General features: G+C 39.9%; 1 protein-coding gene across 2 annotated transcripts in view; it reads left to right on the forward strand.

Moving 5' to 3' along the window:
• Positions 1 to 14,418, forward strand: part of rhbdl3 (rhomboid, veinlet-like 3 (Drosophila)) — a 59,566-nt gene that overhangs the window by 35,536 nt on the left and 9,612 nt on the right. For both annotated transcript variants that reach the window (XM_034129372.1, XM_034129373.1), the window contains 4 exons: positions 1,310 to 1,468; positions 7,450 to 7,674; positions 8,437 to 8,585; positions 13,062 to 13,174. In XM_034129372.1, the coding sequence (XP_033985263.1) occupies positions 1,310 to 1,468; positions 7,450 to 7,674; positions 8,437 to 8,585; positions 13,062 to 13,174 (646 nt within the window). The remainder of the gene's footprint in view (positions 1 to 1,309; positions 1,469 to 7,449; positions 7,675 to 8,436; positions 8,586 to 13,061; positions 13,175 to 14,418) is intronic.

Below are 14,418 nucleotides of genomic sequence, written 5' to 3' on the forward strand. Positions count from 1 at the left end.
CAATCACAAACAGGCGCTCAGAGAGGCAGCAGCTGTCTTCCACTGCCTGCATCCACAAACAACTTGACATTCAAATCAAACATTCAAGTCTTTTGATTGATATGTATTTCAGGATAGTTTGTCCTTACTTGAAAATAAATACACTGCCAAACAGCTGCAGTCTTTTTTTCTGTTTATCCGGGCTTTGGCTATTTTTTTTTTTTTACATAGAATCGGAGAGATGAACCCCTCTTTAATGGTCACACATGCAGAGCACACAGCACACACAGTGAAATGTGTTATCTGCATTTAACCCATCCTAGTACCAGGAGTCTACTAGGAGCAGTGGGCAGCTATTGTACAGCACCCGGGGAGCAAGAGGGGTGTCCGGTGCCTTGCTCAAGGGCACCACGGCAGGGCCCAGGAGGTGAACTGGGACCTCTCCAAGTAGCAGTCCACACTCCATATTTAGGTCTGTTCGGGGATTGAACCGGCGACCCTACAGCTCCCAGTCCAAGCCCCTACTGACTGAGCCACTGCCGGACTGCTCATTTATCTTCAATTAGTAAGCAGTTAGCCTAAGTTATAGCTTGTAGCTCTGCTGGATATATAGTGCACAATATAAAACACATAAAATGCACAATACTTTATATACTTGTGTGTTTTCAAGTGGCAGTTTCATTATAAATTGCCACTTACGATTTGAAGCCTTAAGCTACTAAGTGCAAAGGGAAGAAGAGAGTGAGTGGGAGCTAAAGTTTGAGAAAAGTGCAGGGCTCTTTTCACATTCAAGTGCTTAAGTGATCACTGCTCTGAAGGTCTTTTGAATATCCAGCTTTTTAAGATGGTGTTTTGTCAGAATATCTGGTGTTTTTCAGATACATTTGAAAGCCTTCTTTATACTGGCTGTGAAAGCAGAAAAACAGCCCATTCTGAAACGAAGAGCTCAGTGTCATTTCATACCAAAATCCAAAGCTGTTAAAAGTTACTGCTGCATCTTAATGGTTGGACGCTTTTTGAGCAATTCAGGCTCATTCACAAGAGGCTCAAATTGTGACTAAACCACTGCAATGTTTTTTTGAGGTTTTGATGTCTGGCTGCACAGCAATTTTTGCACTAACAGGGAGAGGGACTGCTAACAACATGTGCATCTTCATTAGAATCATGCGCTTATTTGATACAGTGCACGTTCCTATAGCTATAGACAAACATATTTGAGTCTTTTGTTTTCTATTTAAATGTTATTTACCTATCATTTTCCATTTAAGTTTTGTATATATTATTATATATATTAACTTGTGCATGGTCTTTGTGTGTGTGTTTTTTGCAGTATGACCCAGAGAATTCAGGCTTCATCAGCACAGAGCGCTTCAGAGACCTGTTGGCGACCCACGGCTCTGAGCTTGACCCCCACAAACTGGAAGTCCTATTGGCCCTCGCCGATGGCAACGCCGACGGAAAGATCTGCTACCAAGACTTTGTGAACCTGGTAAGATGTTTGAACCTTTTATAGGCTTCCTGACATCAGTGTTCAGTGGAAATCAATGGTTTATTGGTACCTCTTACTGTACAACATGTAATAACCTCTATGTTTGGATTTAAGGGGGGACCCTTATCAAAAAGGTTTAATTTTGATAAGGTGATGAAACATCTAATGGAAAAGCCACAAGTCCTTAGATCAACTGCAATATGACATATGCATAAATAATCCTCTATTGGTTTAGCCAATAGAGGAATATGTATGCATATATAACATTAAATATTCCTTTAATTGCTAAACCCTAACTCCATAAGCGTTTCACAAAGATTCAGTCAAGATTTTATTTCCTTTACACACAAAACTAAAATAGTTATGGAAAATATATGATGTGAAGTTAATGCTTATTATTTGCTCCATCATAGTGTCATAGTGTGTTAATGCCGGTTATCTGTGTTCATTTGTAGATAGGTCATATATATCCCTCACCTGTTGTCAAAGGCCATACCCAATGATATCTGAAATTTCGCATTCAACTTTAAGGTCTTTAAAGAATGTTACTGTGACCCATAAAAACACACCACGAAAACATCTACTCATTTTGCCTTTAAATGTTCTGAAAAGTATTACAATTAATAAATATAAACTTCCAGGGCTAAGAGCAGTAACGTATTTCCCTGCTCTAAAGGCATTGGAATTGTTCAAGGGTATAATGACTTGTGAGAGACTGGAAACACAAAGTCTAGGATTTTGTTGACTCAGGAACTCATAGCCAATAACTTATTTGTGACTTGCAAAGAAATGTTTGTTTCCAAAACATTATAGTCTATTTTTCACACATCAAGCCTTTTTTCCATGTTAACATCAAGCCCCAAAGGCAATATTCCAATATCACCTCAACAGTAAGGTGGAGAATCCTTCCAAAAGTAAACAAGTCTGTCGGGTGATACATTCCCCTCTCAACGCTCACCTTGCCCCACTCTTAGTTTCACCTTCAAACTGCAGCATGCTGCTGTTTGTTCAAGGTCTCACTCAAGCATCTCCAGCTGTGCTTGCTGCCCCATAACCTTCTCATTTTCTGTTTTCCGCTATCTCGCTGCTCTTCCTCATGGGAGGCTTAACTACTGACCCGGGACAGTGTGGAGTGATCTCAGAGTGGGAGTAGTGGGTGGTACACACTACACAATAACTACTGGGTGGCAGTGGGTGTGTGCGTGCGTCTGCAGAGCCTGTAGGGAATTCATTGTTGTCTGAGTGTGAGTTTGTCCATCTCTTGTTCCTCAGAGCGGTTTATTGTCTGATACAGTGGGTGAGGAATGAGGCCCGTAGGAAGCTTGGAAAAATTTCAAATGGATGTCTGCTGCTGGTTTCCAATTGGTGCTTTAATGTCATGTGACAAGCTGTTGGTCACGCACGGCGTGCAAGTGGAAGTGGGACAGAGAGCAATGGGGTGTTAGCGTCTGTGTGTACATTCGCTTTTTACATAATCGCTATTGTGTACACCCCCCTCAAAAGATTATACATTAACAGAGGCAGATACAACTAAAGCTAAACACAGGGAGGGGGGGTGTATTCATGATTATGGTAATAGGCTGTGCAATGAATGGGGTGTTGAAAGAATTATTTTTGTTAGTTAGATTATTTTTTTTTATCATTTATCAAACAAAATTGCCATTTGCTTTTTCAGATTGTAATTTTATTTACATACTGTAATTGTCAATATTTTGGATCTTAAACTTTTGGTTGGAAACATAAGTGACATCATTATAATAATAAATACTTTAAATAAATAACAAAATAGTACGAAACTCTTTGCTTCTAAAATATAAGTATAAACTGCCTTTTTTTTTTAAACATTTTCATGAGTTGGTCAGACCAAAGAAGTAATTCTAACACATTACCTTGGGTCCTTTACATTTTATTACAGGTATATCTTTACTTTCTTGACATTTACAGACCGAGCCAATAGAATAGATGAGTCCTATATTGACTCAAATTAAAGGTTAAAGGCTAAACTGTACAACCAGCAAAAATATAACTGAAGTCTATGCACTCAAAGTAAGAGACTCTGTGTTTCAGGAGACACTTATTCAAGGTTAAGTGTTCGGTCTTATCTACAAGGATTTCAGCCTTTTTCTGAATCCACACTTTTGTGAAAAAAGCTTGTTAATATGATATCAATAACTCAAGGTATGTAAATATGATATGATGAACCTTCGAAGGAGCAGGCATTAATGGCTTCTAAGATAAAGATCAAAGGGGTCAAAGCATATCAGTACTTGAGCGAGAGTTATAATTATTTTAATAATAATCTAATTGTCAGTGCCTGGTTTCTGTTGGTACATCTCTATCTCTCCAGCTCTGCTGCCTTCACAGAAGGAGAGAAGGAGAATAGAAGGACAGACAGAGACGAACTGTGAGGGTTTATTTGATGCGCCATTTCCCCTATATACCCCAGCTCTTCCATCAATGTGATTGTCAGTAATTGCGTGCTCACTGCTTCGTCACAGTCAGCGTTCAAATCACCGCTCACTCCCTGTCTTTACTTCCTCCCCCCTTCATCTTCTCTCACTCTTTACCTTCTCCCTCAGCCTCTCCTTCTCGTCTTCTTCCTTATCAATGCCTTCCTTCTTCTTCTTTCTGTCCATCCATCTTCTCCTGTCTGACTCTTTCTCATAAACCACACTGCGGCTGTTCTGTGAAGAAGCTGGCTCAGTAATATGTTTATACTTCCTAAAATATCTACAAACAGCTTTGAACTGCTACATTTTTTTACCTGTGGGATGAAATTGTGGGATGATTTAGATGCTGGTGTTTACAGATGCACTCATGTATATCCTGTGTGTATGCCTGATTGTGTTTTAGATACACTATGTTGACAATCCTCCTATATATACTCCTATGTTATAAAGAAGGGAAACCTAACGGTACGTCCACACTGCAGCGTCGCGTTGAAGCGTGCCGGTAGGCGTGTCTGGTGCGCGACCAACAACCAATCACATGAATCTCCCGCCCTGGACACACAAGCACGCGGTTTGATTGGCTAGGGCTTGTACTGGCATATGATTTGATTGGCTAGCGCTTCCGTCGACGCTTGAAAAGTTGAACTTTTCTCAACTTTCAAAGCGAGCAACGGAGGCAAAGCGACGCGACGGAACCACAATGCAGTTCGGCAAAGCGTGACGTCTCCGTTGGACGTACCGTAAGGCTACAGCACACAATGATTTCATATTTAATTATTAGACAAAAGTTCCACGTTTGTGGCAACAGGTTGGATGGTTTCTCATGTCAACTCTCTAATGAAGGCAGAAGATGCCAAATAATCTTTTTTTTTTAAAACAAAAATAATACACCAATGTCTGGGATGTCACTGTTTTTCACTGTACAGTGAGTGCTGTGTTTTTTGCTGGATCAATTTCTTTAAAGAGTTCTTATACTGGAAACCTTTGATGCATTTCACTGTGTTAAATAAAATGAAACAAAAACATTTTATCAATCCCTCTTTCCTGGCCTTCTTACGTTCCCCCAACTTCCTTTTTTCATCTGTTCATCTTCCCTGTCCCTCTCCTCTGACTCTGCCTTCTATTGATAAAACAGTGAAATTGTCTATTGCTGGCCGAACTCCCATTTGTCCCCTTCACCTCTTTCCTTTCCCTCTCCTCTTGCCAGTGGGCAAACAGACAGAACGTCATTCTCTCTTTTGTGTCGTACAAAGACGAGAGGAATTGTAGTCACTTCACACGAAGAATTGACTGTCTTTATGGAGCATGCCTGCCTGGGGGAAAGTGTGTGTGTGTGTGTGTGTGTGTGTGTGTGTGTGTGTGTGTGTGTGTGTGTGTGTGTGTGTGTGTGTGTGTGTGTGTGTGTGTGTGTGTGTGTGTGTGTGTGTGTGTGTGTGTGTGTGTGTGTGTGTGTGTGTGTGTGTGTGTGTGTGTGTGTGTGGCCAGAAGCACCATCAGCCTGCGGTGCATACAGAGATTTTATTGATATTCTGATTTTGCATCTGTCATCTTATCGCTGTTTCTCGCCTTACTATGTTTGCTTCTCCTATTGTTTGCAACGTGTTCACAGATAAGTATGTCCACTATCTTCAAACTGAAATGTTCCTTATTTCTCTGATAAGTTAGTGCTTGTACCTGAATAAACATCAATCACTGCCTCAGATGACACTTCAACGTTGTAGCTTTTGAAGTCAAGGTAGTTACGATACAATAATAGTTATTGTCAGATGGAGTCTGACATTTTTCTTGCATCTCGGCAGCTCCTTTTGCAACATCAATAAGGACAAATATTTTAAAAAAGATACATGGAAACAGACATTTAACATAACATCACATCACTGAAGAGAAACACGCTCAAGACATTCTATCGTACGTTTGACCTGGGATTTGACTTTGTATTTAATTTGAGGATTGACTGGTGCACAAATGAAAACTTCAGTCTGACCTTATTAAATCATAATATTATCAATCATCATTCTTATTTGACTTTTATTAATGATTATTAAAGTAATCTATCTTGCAAATCTCTGCCCTTGCTTAAAACCATATCACTCACTTATGCTGCCTTAAATAACACCAGCTTACATCTGTAATATTAGAGACTCAAACACAGTAGCAGGTTTGAGTTATGGAGTGTGACATAAACAGAGCGGAGTGAGGAAGAGACTGTAGGAGTGAAGTGGGACAGATGTCTTGCATCGTCATGGAGAATGTAATAAAACACACAGCAAGTGTAATAAAATGCACAAAGCTTGGAGACAGCAGTGATTTAGTAACAAAGCTATGGCTGCGTCCGAAGAGATTAACAAGAATCAGTTTCACATTTATGCAAAGAAATGCTAAATGTTTTACCACTGCTTTTTAGATCTTTTAACTTAATATTTTAAATGACAAATTATATTCATTCATGATAGCATGCGAGGTTGTTTATTATAATGAATACAAGTAGTATTTTGCATTTCCATTGCTCCCTCTATGAATATGCTTCTTCTCGAATAATAATACCCACGTTTGTTTATATAATGTAAAAAAATGTGCAGCATTGTTGTCACATATTCTCACTTTTTACCTGCTTGTGATACTGTCACTGAATTGTTGCCATTCAAAGAATAACTGTTTAAAATTGGCACTAAAAAAGCTTTATATGATAAAGCTTGTGATCGTTCTTTAGTTGTAGACGTTGCACTCAGATGAGATGTTCACTTTCCACTCATTGCTTGCGGTGAGGAATAAATGCACATGCTCTCGTAATTTCTGCCTCTAAATGTCAAGGACATTTTTCTGCCATTTAAAAATAGACTCTCTATCTGAACTATACATTTGGTCCAAGGAGGTCAAGGAATAATTAGAACATGAGATTCAGAAGAGGAAAAACATCCCTAAAATCATCTCTGTGGTCACTATTGTGTGTTAGGCCTGTGTGTTTTCAACAAAAAATCTGTGCATCTGTGTACCTACCTATGGAGGTGCATTAAGTGTAAGCGATTTTGAAAATAAGAAGCCCAGAAGTTGTAAAATCTGAAACCTGTGCTATAAACCTGATTGCTCCAAATTAAAAAAGATGGTACCGCTCAGAAAACACATTTTGTTTCTGAGTGATGAACTTCTTCCCGCTCCTCAAGAATGGACATATGTATGCTTTGAAATAAACTCTATGACGGAGAGGGATTAAGAGAGGGGTTTGGTGGTTGCTAGGTGATGTGACAGGCATTCTGTTGCCATGGCAGGCTCCGTCACAGTGCTGATTTGTGCGTGAAGCCTGCACCCAGAGTGTGTTGACACTCCAGCTGTACATCGAGTCGTTTGGCAATATATTTCACACAAAAAAGTACCTCAAAGTGTTTACATGATAAATAAGGCAGGATGATCATCGATTTAAAAACATGCTCAACCACTGATGAGAAAATCTCTCATTGTCTCCTCTTTCTTCCTACATCTCTTTTTCAGCCATTAAACACTGTCTACTGTTTATATTTCCCCCCCTTTCTCCAGATGAGTAACAAGCGCTCCAACAGTTTCCGGAGGGCCATCCTGCAGGGGAGCCGGCAGCTGAAGGGCTGCAGTCTCAGAGATGAGGCGGGGCTGGGTCTGTCTCAGCGTCTGGTCCGACACGTCGCCTACGAGACGCTGCCCCGAGAGGTCGACCGCAAGTGGTACTTTGACAGCTACACCTACTGTCCCCCACCCTGGCTCATCCTTGCTATCACCATTGCTGAGGTAAATAGTTTAGCAGGTTAAGACCAATATGTGTTCTTTAAGATCTCTTATTAAAGGTACGTGAGATTAATTTGACAACTTTTGGCATTATGAAGCCATTTTTTAAAGAGCCAGCCCATACACAAGGGGTAACATGTACACAGAGTTAACAGTTCTTTCAACTGTATGCATACCGTACAACACAAAACAATTGAATTATGTCATTAGTTTAAAAAAAATATATGAATTATAAGACCTCTGTTCCGAGCACATCCAGAAGTATAGCATTTACTAGCAAAAGTCAGGGAAGCAGCTAGCCAATGTAAATACATGTATGGATGATGGCAATGCAAGAATGGACACATCATGTTTCAAAACAATAAGTTACATTAAACAAGTAATAACTTGACTAAATCATACCTAAAGTCTCGCATGATAAGCTGCAATTCTCTGCATATTGCAGATTCTTACAATTCATTATGTGCAATATATACATTTTCATCATCTCTTTTTAAATGTTTGTCATAGCATTATTTGTTCATAATAACACATTACCTACAAAACAATCGTGATATATAATTTGCTCTTAGAAAATTGATAATAGCTTTGTTGATGCCAATTTTAGTTCTAATATCATTTGGGTGTTTGGGTTCAACTTTCATATAATCCCGAAAGCACTTTGGTCTTCTTTAAGATGTTGAGCATTATTTCTTATGTGTTGTATAGTGTGTAGACTGCTACCACTCCTCCTAAAGTCACACACTATCCACCTGTGTTCCTCAGGTAGCCGTGTTCATGTACTATGGCTTCCAGCTGGACCGCCTGGTGCTGCAGGTGTCCAGCCCGTCCTTCCTGAAGAGCCCCTTACCGTACCACCCCCAGCTGCGAGCGCAGGCCTGGAGGTACCTCACCTACATTTTCATGCACACTGGGTGAGTTCACATGTCTCTATTTTCATGTACTGTATTATCTCAAGAAAGAAATGCCACAATAACACATTTTTTATTTCTTAAATTGTTCACCTCATGTCATGTGATCAGGGGAGCGCGTGTGAGACAATGGGGAAATAACATATTGATAGTTTAACACAAACCTAACTTTCATGCTCTGGTGGTTTTTGTTTATTGCATTTAAACATTCAGGGAGTGACAGCTTGTTGCATAATGATAACAAACAAAACAACAGAAATACACAGTGCTATTTATTTCCAGCGAAACACACCATATAAAAGCAATTAAATCCTGTTCAGTTATGAAGGTAAAATGCAGATGAGGGATTGTGACTTGTTAATGAGTCTTTGGATGCATTTTGTAAAACTTGATTAATTCACTATGAGCAAAGTTACACAACAAATAAGCAAGTGACAAAAATACTTAAAGTATTATGTTTTAAAAACAAGCATTATTTAATTATTGGAACAATGTGTATACAGTATATCACAATACTGCTGTCATTTCTGAGTGTGGAGAACATTTATCACTATCATTTTATTAAAACCATCACGATACTTCCTTTTCTCTTCTCTTGGGGAGCTGATTCTTAATTTCTAGAGCTTTTTGATTGTTTACTGGTTGTGTGTTTTCAGTTTTTTTTTCTTTCTGTTTGTTGTTCTCTTCCCTCAAGTGAAGAGGTAAAAGTGGTATGCTGAAAGTGCAATATAAAAGGGACTTTAAAAACCTCTCCTCTCCTCTCCTCTCCTCTCCTCTTCCACTACAAGCACCAGCCTATTTTATTACCCAGGCAGGTCATCCAGGTTTAATTAACCTTCTGGGTAAATGTAGTCTCAGGCAATAGTGAGAACTAATAAAATGGTAATTTAATTAGGAGAACGTGGTAGGTGCCAGGGAGAGACGGTAGGGATGACGGTGTGTGATAGGATGAGACAGAGGGGATGAATATTAGGATAAAAGGAGGGAGGTGGTGTGTTTAACGTGCACTAATTACACAGGAACATATCGAAATGTTTTAGGTACTCAAGGGAAGAGGCTTATAAAAGAGCTTTTGGGAATTCATTTGTGTCTACCAATGTGTCCAATTTCAGTATGTGGTGTTGTACGATGTTGTCTGAAGACAGCATAGATGGATATTGCTACTTCAGCTCCCATCTGAAAAGGGCTGTCCTGCGGCGAGGTAAAGCGGTGACAATATTCTGAAGATAGGGTTCACTAAAACTGGTATAGATTTTTTTAGGTGGGCCTTTCTTTCTAGGTGGCATAAATATGTTTGGCTGCTTCCCCCCGTTTACAGCAGTTCATTGTTTTGCCCCCCTGCTGGTACTCCTGTCTGTTTCTCCAAACTGGGGGCGTGCTGACCGACATGTACTGTTGCCAATACACTGACAATGGATAAGTACCTCATAAAACCCCACTTCAAACTATTAAAACTAAACTAATTTGGTCTAGCAGATTTTGTAGATGCGTGTTTCAAAAGGGTGATTGGGTTTTAATGCACACAACTTCTGAAATATGCGTAGCTCAACAAAAAAAACACTTTAAATAATTCAGTGAGTATAAACATTTAATTACTGGTTTAGATTTGATCTTTTGGGGTAGAGCAACATTACTTGTTGTTTTGCTGGTCGACTAAACCATTTCAGCTAATTTGCTGATGCTGATCTGGTTTCCAATGGGACCTTCATTAGAAGGCACATCAAGACACATTTTTTAATGTCTCGTAAAAAAATCCCTATTTGGAGAGATGGTGAGCATGGAGCTTCATAACGCCAGCCTACCTGTTGCTGAAGGTGCTGTGTTAGTTAATGTGTGTCACACAAACAGCATAAAGAAAGTACCCCACTTCCTGTTACATACTAGGAAAAAATATCATTGACTTATCCTCCAATTTCATATGTTCTAGGTTATGGAGGCAAAGTTACCCAAAATAGCTATGTTTATGTTTATATGTGGCAGTGATAAAATAACCTTTAGCATAGGTCAAGGAGATAAATAAAAAGCATGACACGATGTTTACACACACATACACACTGTCTTTCTCTCACACACATCTACAAACCATGTAATCCTATCAACGGCTCAGAATGACTGATCCTTCCCAATTCTCAACACTAAAACAGAGTGTAAATATTGGCCCCGAAACATCCCTCAGCTACGCATTATGCAGACTCTCTGTCGTTTAAAAAAAAATGTTTAACCTCTTTCTCATTCTGTGTCACAGACACAACAACTGTGTGTCAGTAGCAGCTGCAAAACATTCAGGAAGATATTTCGATATTCAAACCATGACTCTAAACATTTTCTAGCAAAAATGTTCTTTCCAGAAGCAGGTAAGTTTGTCCTACTTCTTTGTAGCTGCGAAAAGTGTGGCCTATAATCATACATTATACTCCATTAGTACAATCTAAAATCAGGTTTCTTTTGAGGGAACTCAAAACTGTCTCAGTTTGATGCCGTTTGGACTTAAAAAAAAGTGTCCCTGAGATCAGCTCTTGAATTGTGCAGTGAACTCAACTAATTGTAAAAGTTCAGCTGTAGTTTGGAGCTGGGGATAAAAAAAAAGAAGGAAAAAAGATAAAACAGCGCCTTTGTCGAGCGCACTGAAAGACACCATGGTCATCTGGACACAATAGGATCTCTCATGGGTGTCCACAGATCTGCCTGACAGTGCAGCCCATCCCTCACAGCCTCATTAGCAGTATAGAAATAGATAGCGTCTGTTGTGTGGAGTGGAGTTGTCCTTGTGCATTTGGACAGGCCTCTCCCAGTTAATCAATATCCCTTATTGTCTCTCTGATCACTGGAACGATCCTCTCTGTCGGCTCTGTAGAAGAAGTGGCTGGGTTGTTTTAAACTAAATCTGTCTGTTGAATGAATGCACAGTCAGGACACACAGCGTTCATCGGTTCTGTTTGTTAAATTGACAAACGAGTAGAGAGTCATCTCTCTTTCTACCACTTTCATTCTGTCATCTCTCTCTCTTTGCGCAATGTGAAATAGAAATGACACTATAATTGGGACTGAGGCAGTAAACAGAGGAGAGCAGTGATTGAAGCGAGTGAGAGACAATGAGGAAGATTATGAGAGGGAGGGGAAAGGATTATTCTGTGACACCCGAATGTGTCTGGGGACATTTTAGCAGCCACACACCTCTTTTTATAGTGTGTGTGTGTGTGTGTGTGTGTGTGTGTGTGTGTGTGTGTGTGTGTGTGTGTGTGTGTGTGTGTGTGTGTGTGTGTGTGTGTGTGTGTGTGTGTGTGTGTGTGTGTGTGTGTGTGTGTGTGTGTGTGTGTGTGTGTGAGCAGGCATAATAATATGGTAACGATACACTCTTACGCTCAATCTAAACCAGACGGATACAACGTTATCTGTGGCAAACTATATGCTTATAGATTTCCTCTAATATTGCTTCAGTTGTTTGTTTTATTAAACGTGTGCCAATCATCTGGGTTACCCTTTTCTCTTTCCGTTTTCTGTTCATGTCTGCAGTATTTATAATTTGAAATGGTTTTTTTCTTCATCATTTTCTGCCATTCACCCTTGCACAGTGTGTAAAAATAACTCCCATTGCATTAACCATAAACCCAGATTTAGATTTGATCACAGTTCATGTTTTATCACTGTCTGGTGCCAGAGTTGAGTGTGTTTCCTGTCTATCATCTAACACCTCACCCACATGAGGAATCAGAAGCATGTTGTCTGTTCAGAGCTTATACACACATCCATGTCTTTAGATTTTGACCATTCTACTAACAGGGGAAATAAGTTATTTTCAAGCTGATTGTCATTGCAAGAATGTGTACAAATCTAAATAAGTGCAGTATAGTCAGTAGGATTATGAAAGAAATAGACAAAATTACATGGTGAGTATTGGCAGTTTTCTTTTGCAGTGTTTAGAATCTACAATGAAACATTTTCTTTGCAATTTAGTTGTAAATGTTCATCGTCAATAACAGCAGACACACACAAATAAACATGTTATCCTGGCAACAGCTCAGCAGAGCCTCCGAATCTTCAAACCAATAGAGAGTGTACATATTTACTGTAGCAACGCGCCAATGACTCTGTCTTTTCTTTTTTGTATATATACTTGTATCAAATAATACCTTTGGCAATGCATACACAGGACAAAGTAATGCTGATTCAATGTGATTTCTCAAAACACAATGAACTACGCTCTATGGGTACTTTTTTCACTCTCCTGAGATACATTAATTGGTATCATTTACTAAATGAAAGTGTTTTTTACTTTATTTCAGACCCTTTTAGCCCTTGGAGGTAAATAAGAATACTAAATGGATCAACAACTAATACCAAATGACCATAACTACCAATATCAGTTTGCTTTCTATCATTGCATTTCTGTTGTTATTGTGGCCATATTTTCTTGAGATGTATGATTAAATATGGATTTAATAGTGTGTGTGTGTGTGTGTGTGTGTGTGTGTTTTACAGAATTGAGCACCTGAGCCTGAACATGGCCATGCAGCTGCTGGTGGGAGTCCCTCTAGAAATGGTCCACGGAGCCCTGCGGATTGGACTGGTCTACGTGTGTGGTGTGCTGGCAGGTGGGCCTGTCCTCTCACACACACATGCAACAATTACAATCCCACTTATGCCGACATTTTCCTGCCTTTTATCTACACACTCACTCTACCCCAGAGACAAAACAAACACACACTATAGAGTTTAGCCTTTCCACTGCACCGTTGTTCCATCTGCTTGTTGTATGTTTTTCGTGAATTGAACGGCCTATCAAGTTGCAGACGGTCTGTTGGTGGACACTGGTCAATGAGAACATTTTGAGAGTGTGAGTGTGTGTGCGTGGGGTGTTCAGGATCAGGGCAGATGGCCTTGTGTTTCTGTTTTCATGGCAGACGTGCTGGGATGTAGGGGGTTGTCAGTGCCCCATCAAAGCCTTTTCATCCCCCTACGGTCATGTACAATAGGGCAGAGCAGAGAGAGTGAAATCTCAAATGGAGCCCAATCATAAGAACACAATCAGGAGAACACACAAGCACACACACATGGTATTAGTGAAATAGCAGGGTCAGTGTGAAATGTAGGGATGAAGAGGAGGAAGAGACGGAGGAGGGGAGATGGATTCATAAGTGTTAATAAGCCTGAGAGGGTTTGGAGAGGGGGACCAGGATATGAGAAAACGTGGGGATGGGAGAGAAGTGGAAGTGGGTGAGATTAGGGAGTAACAGAGCGAGCAACTGCATATGTGAAAGAGAAGCAAGCACACAGCGAAATGTCACTTCTCCATTCCTACTTCCCTATCAACCTCAGGCACTGGGGCAATATCAGGATTGAGCCTATAGTTCAGCAGAGAGTATGTAAGCTCTGATTTTCTTTACTGAAGAAGTACAAACAACAGTCATCCACTCCACCATGTATTTGTTTCATTCACCCCATAACAAATATTGTAGGAATAAAAAATAAAAATAAAGTATTTGGTTCCCAGGGATGACACTATCAGCTTTGAGGTTACTGGAGTGGAATCATTGGGATACTTTTTGAAATCAGTGTTTTCAGCCGAAATCGTGAAGCCTTGTGGCAGTGAGTAGGTGATGTGGTACTGATGTCAGGGGACAGGAGAGAGGATTGTGGAATATTAATTGCAGATAGTGAGATTTTATATAAATATTCATGAAAATGATGTGTCTATTTCTCTCTCTCCATGTCTGATTGTCCGTTTGTGTGTCTCTCTCTCTCTCTGTGTGTGTGTGTGTGTGTGTGTGTGTGTGTGTGTGTGTGTGTGTGTGTGTGTGTGTGTGTGTGTGTGTGTGTGTGTGTGTGTGTGTGTGTG

The sequence above is a fragment of the Trematomus bernacchii genome, unplaced genomic scaffold (assembly GCF_902827165.1).
Source record: "Trematomus bernacchii unplaced genomic scaffold, fTreBer1.1, whole genome shotgun sequence".
NCBI classification, from domain to species: Eukaryota; Metazoa; Chordata; class Actinopteri; order Perciformes; family Nototheniidae; genus Trematomus; species Trematomus bernacchii.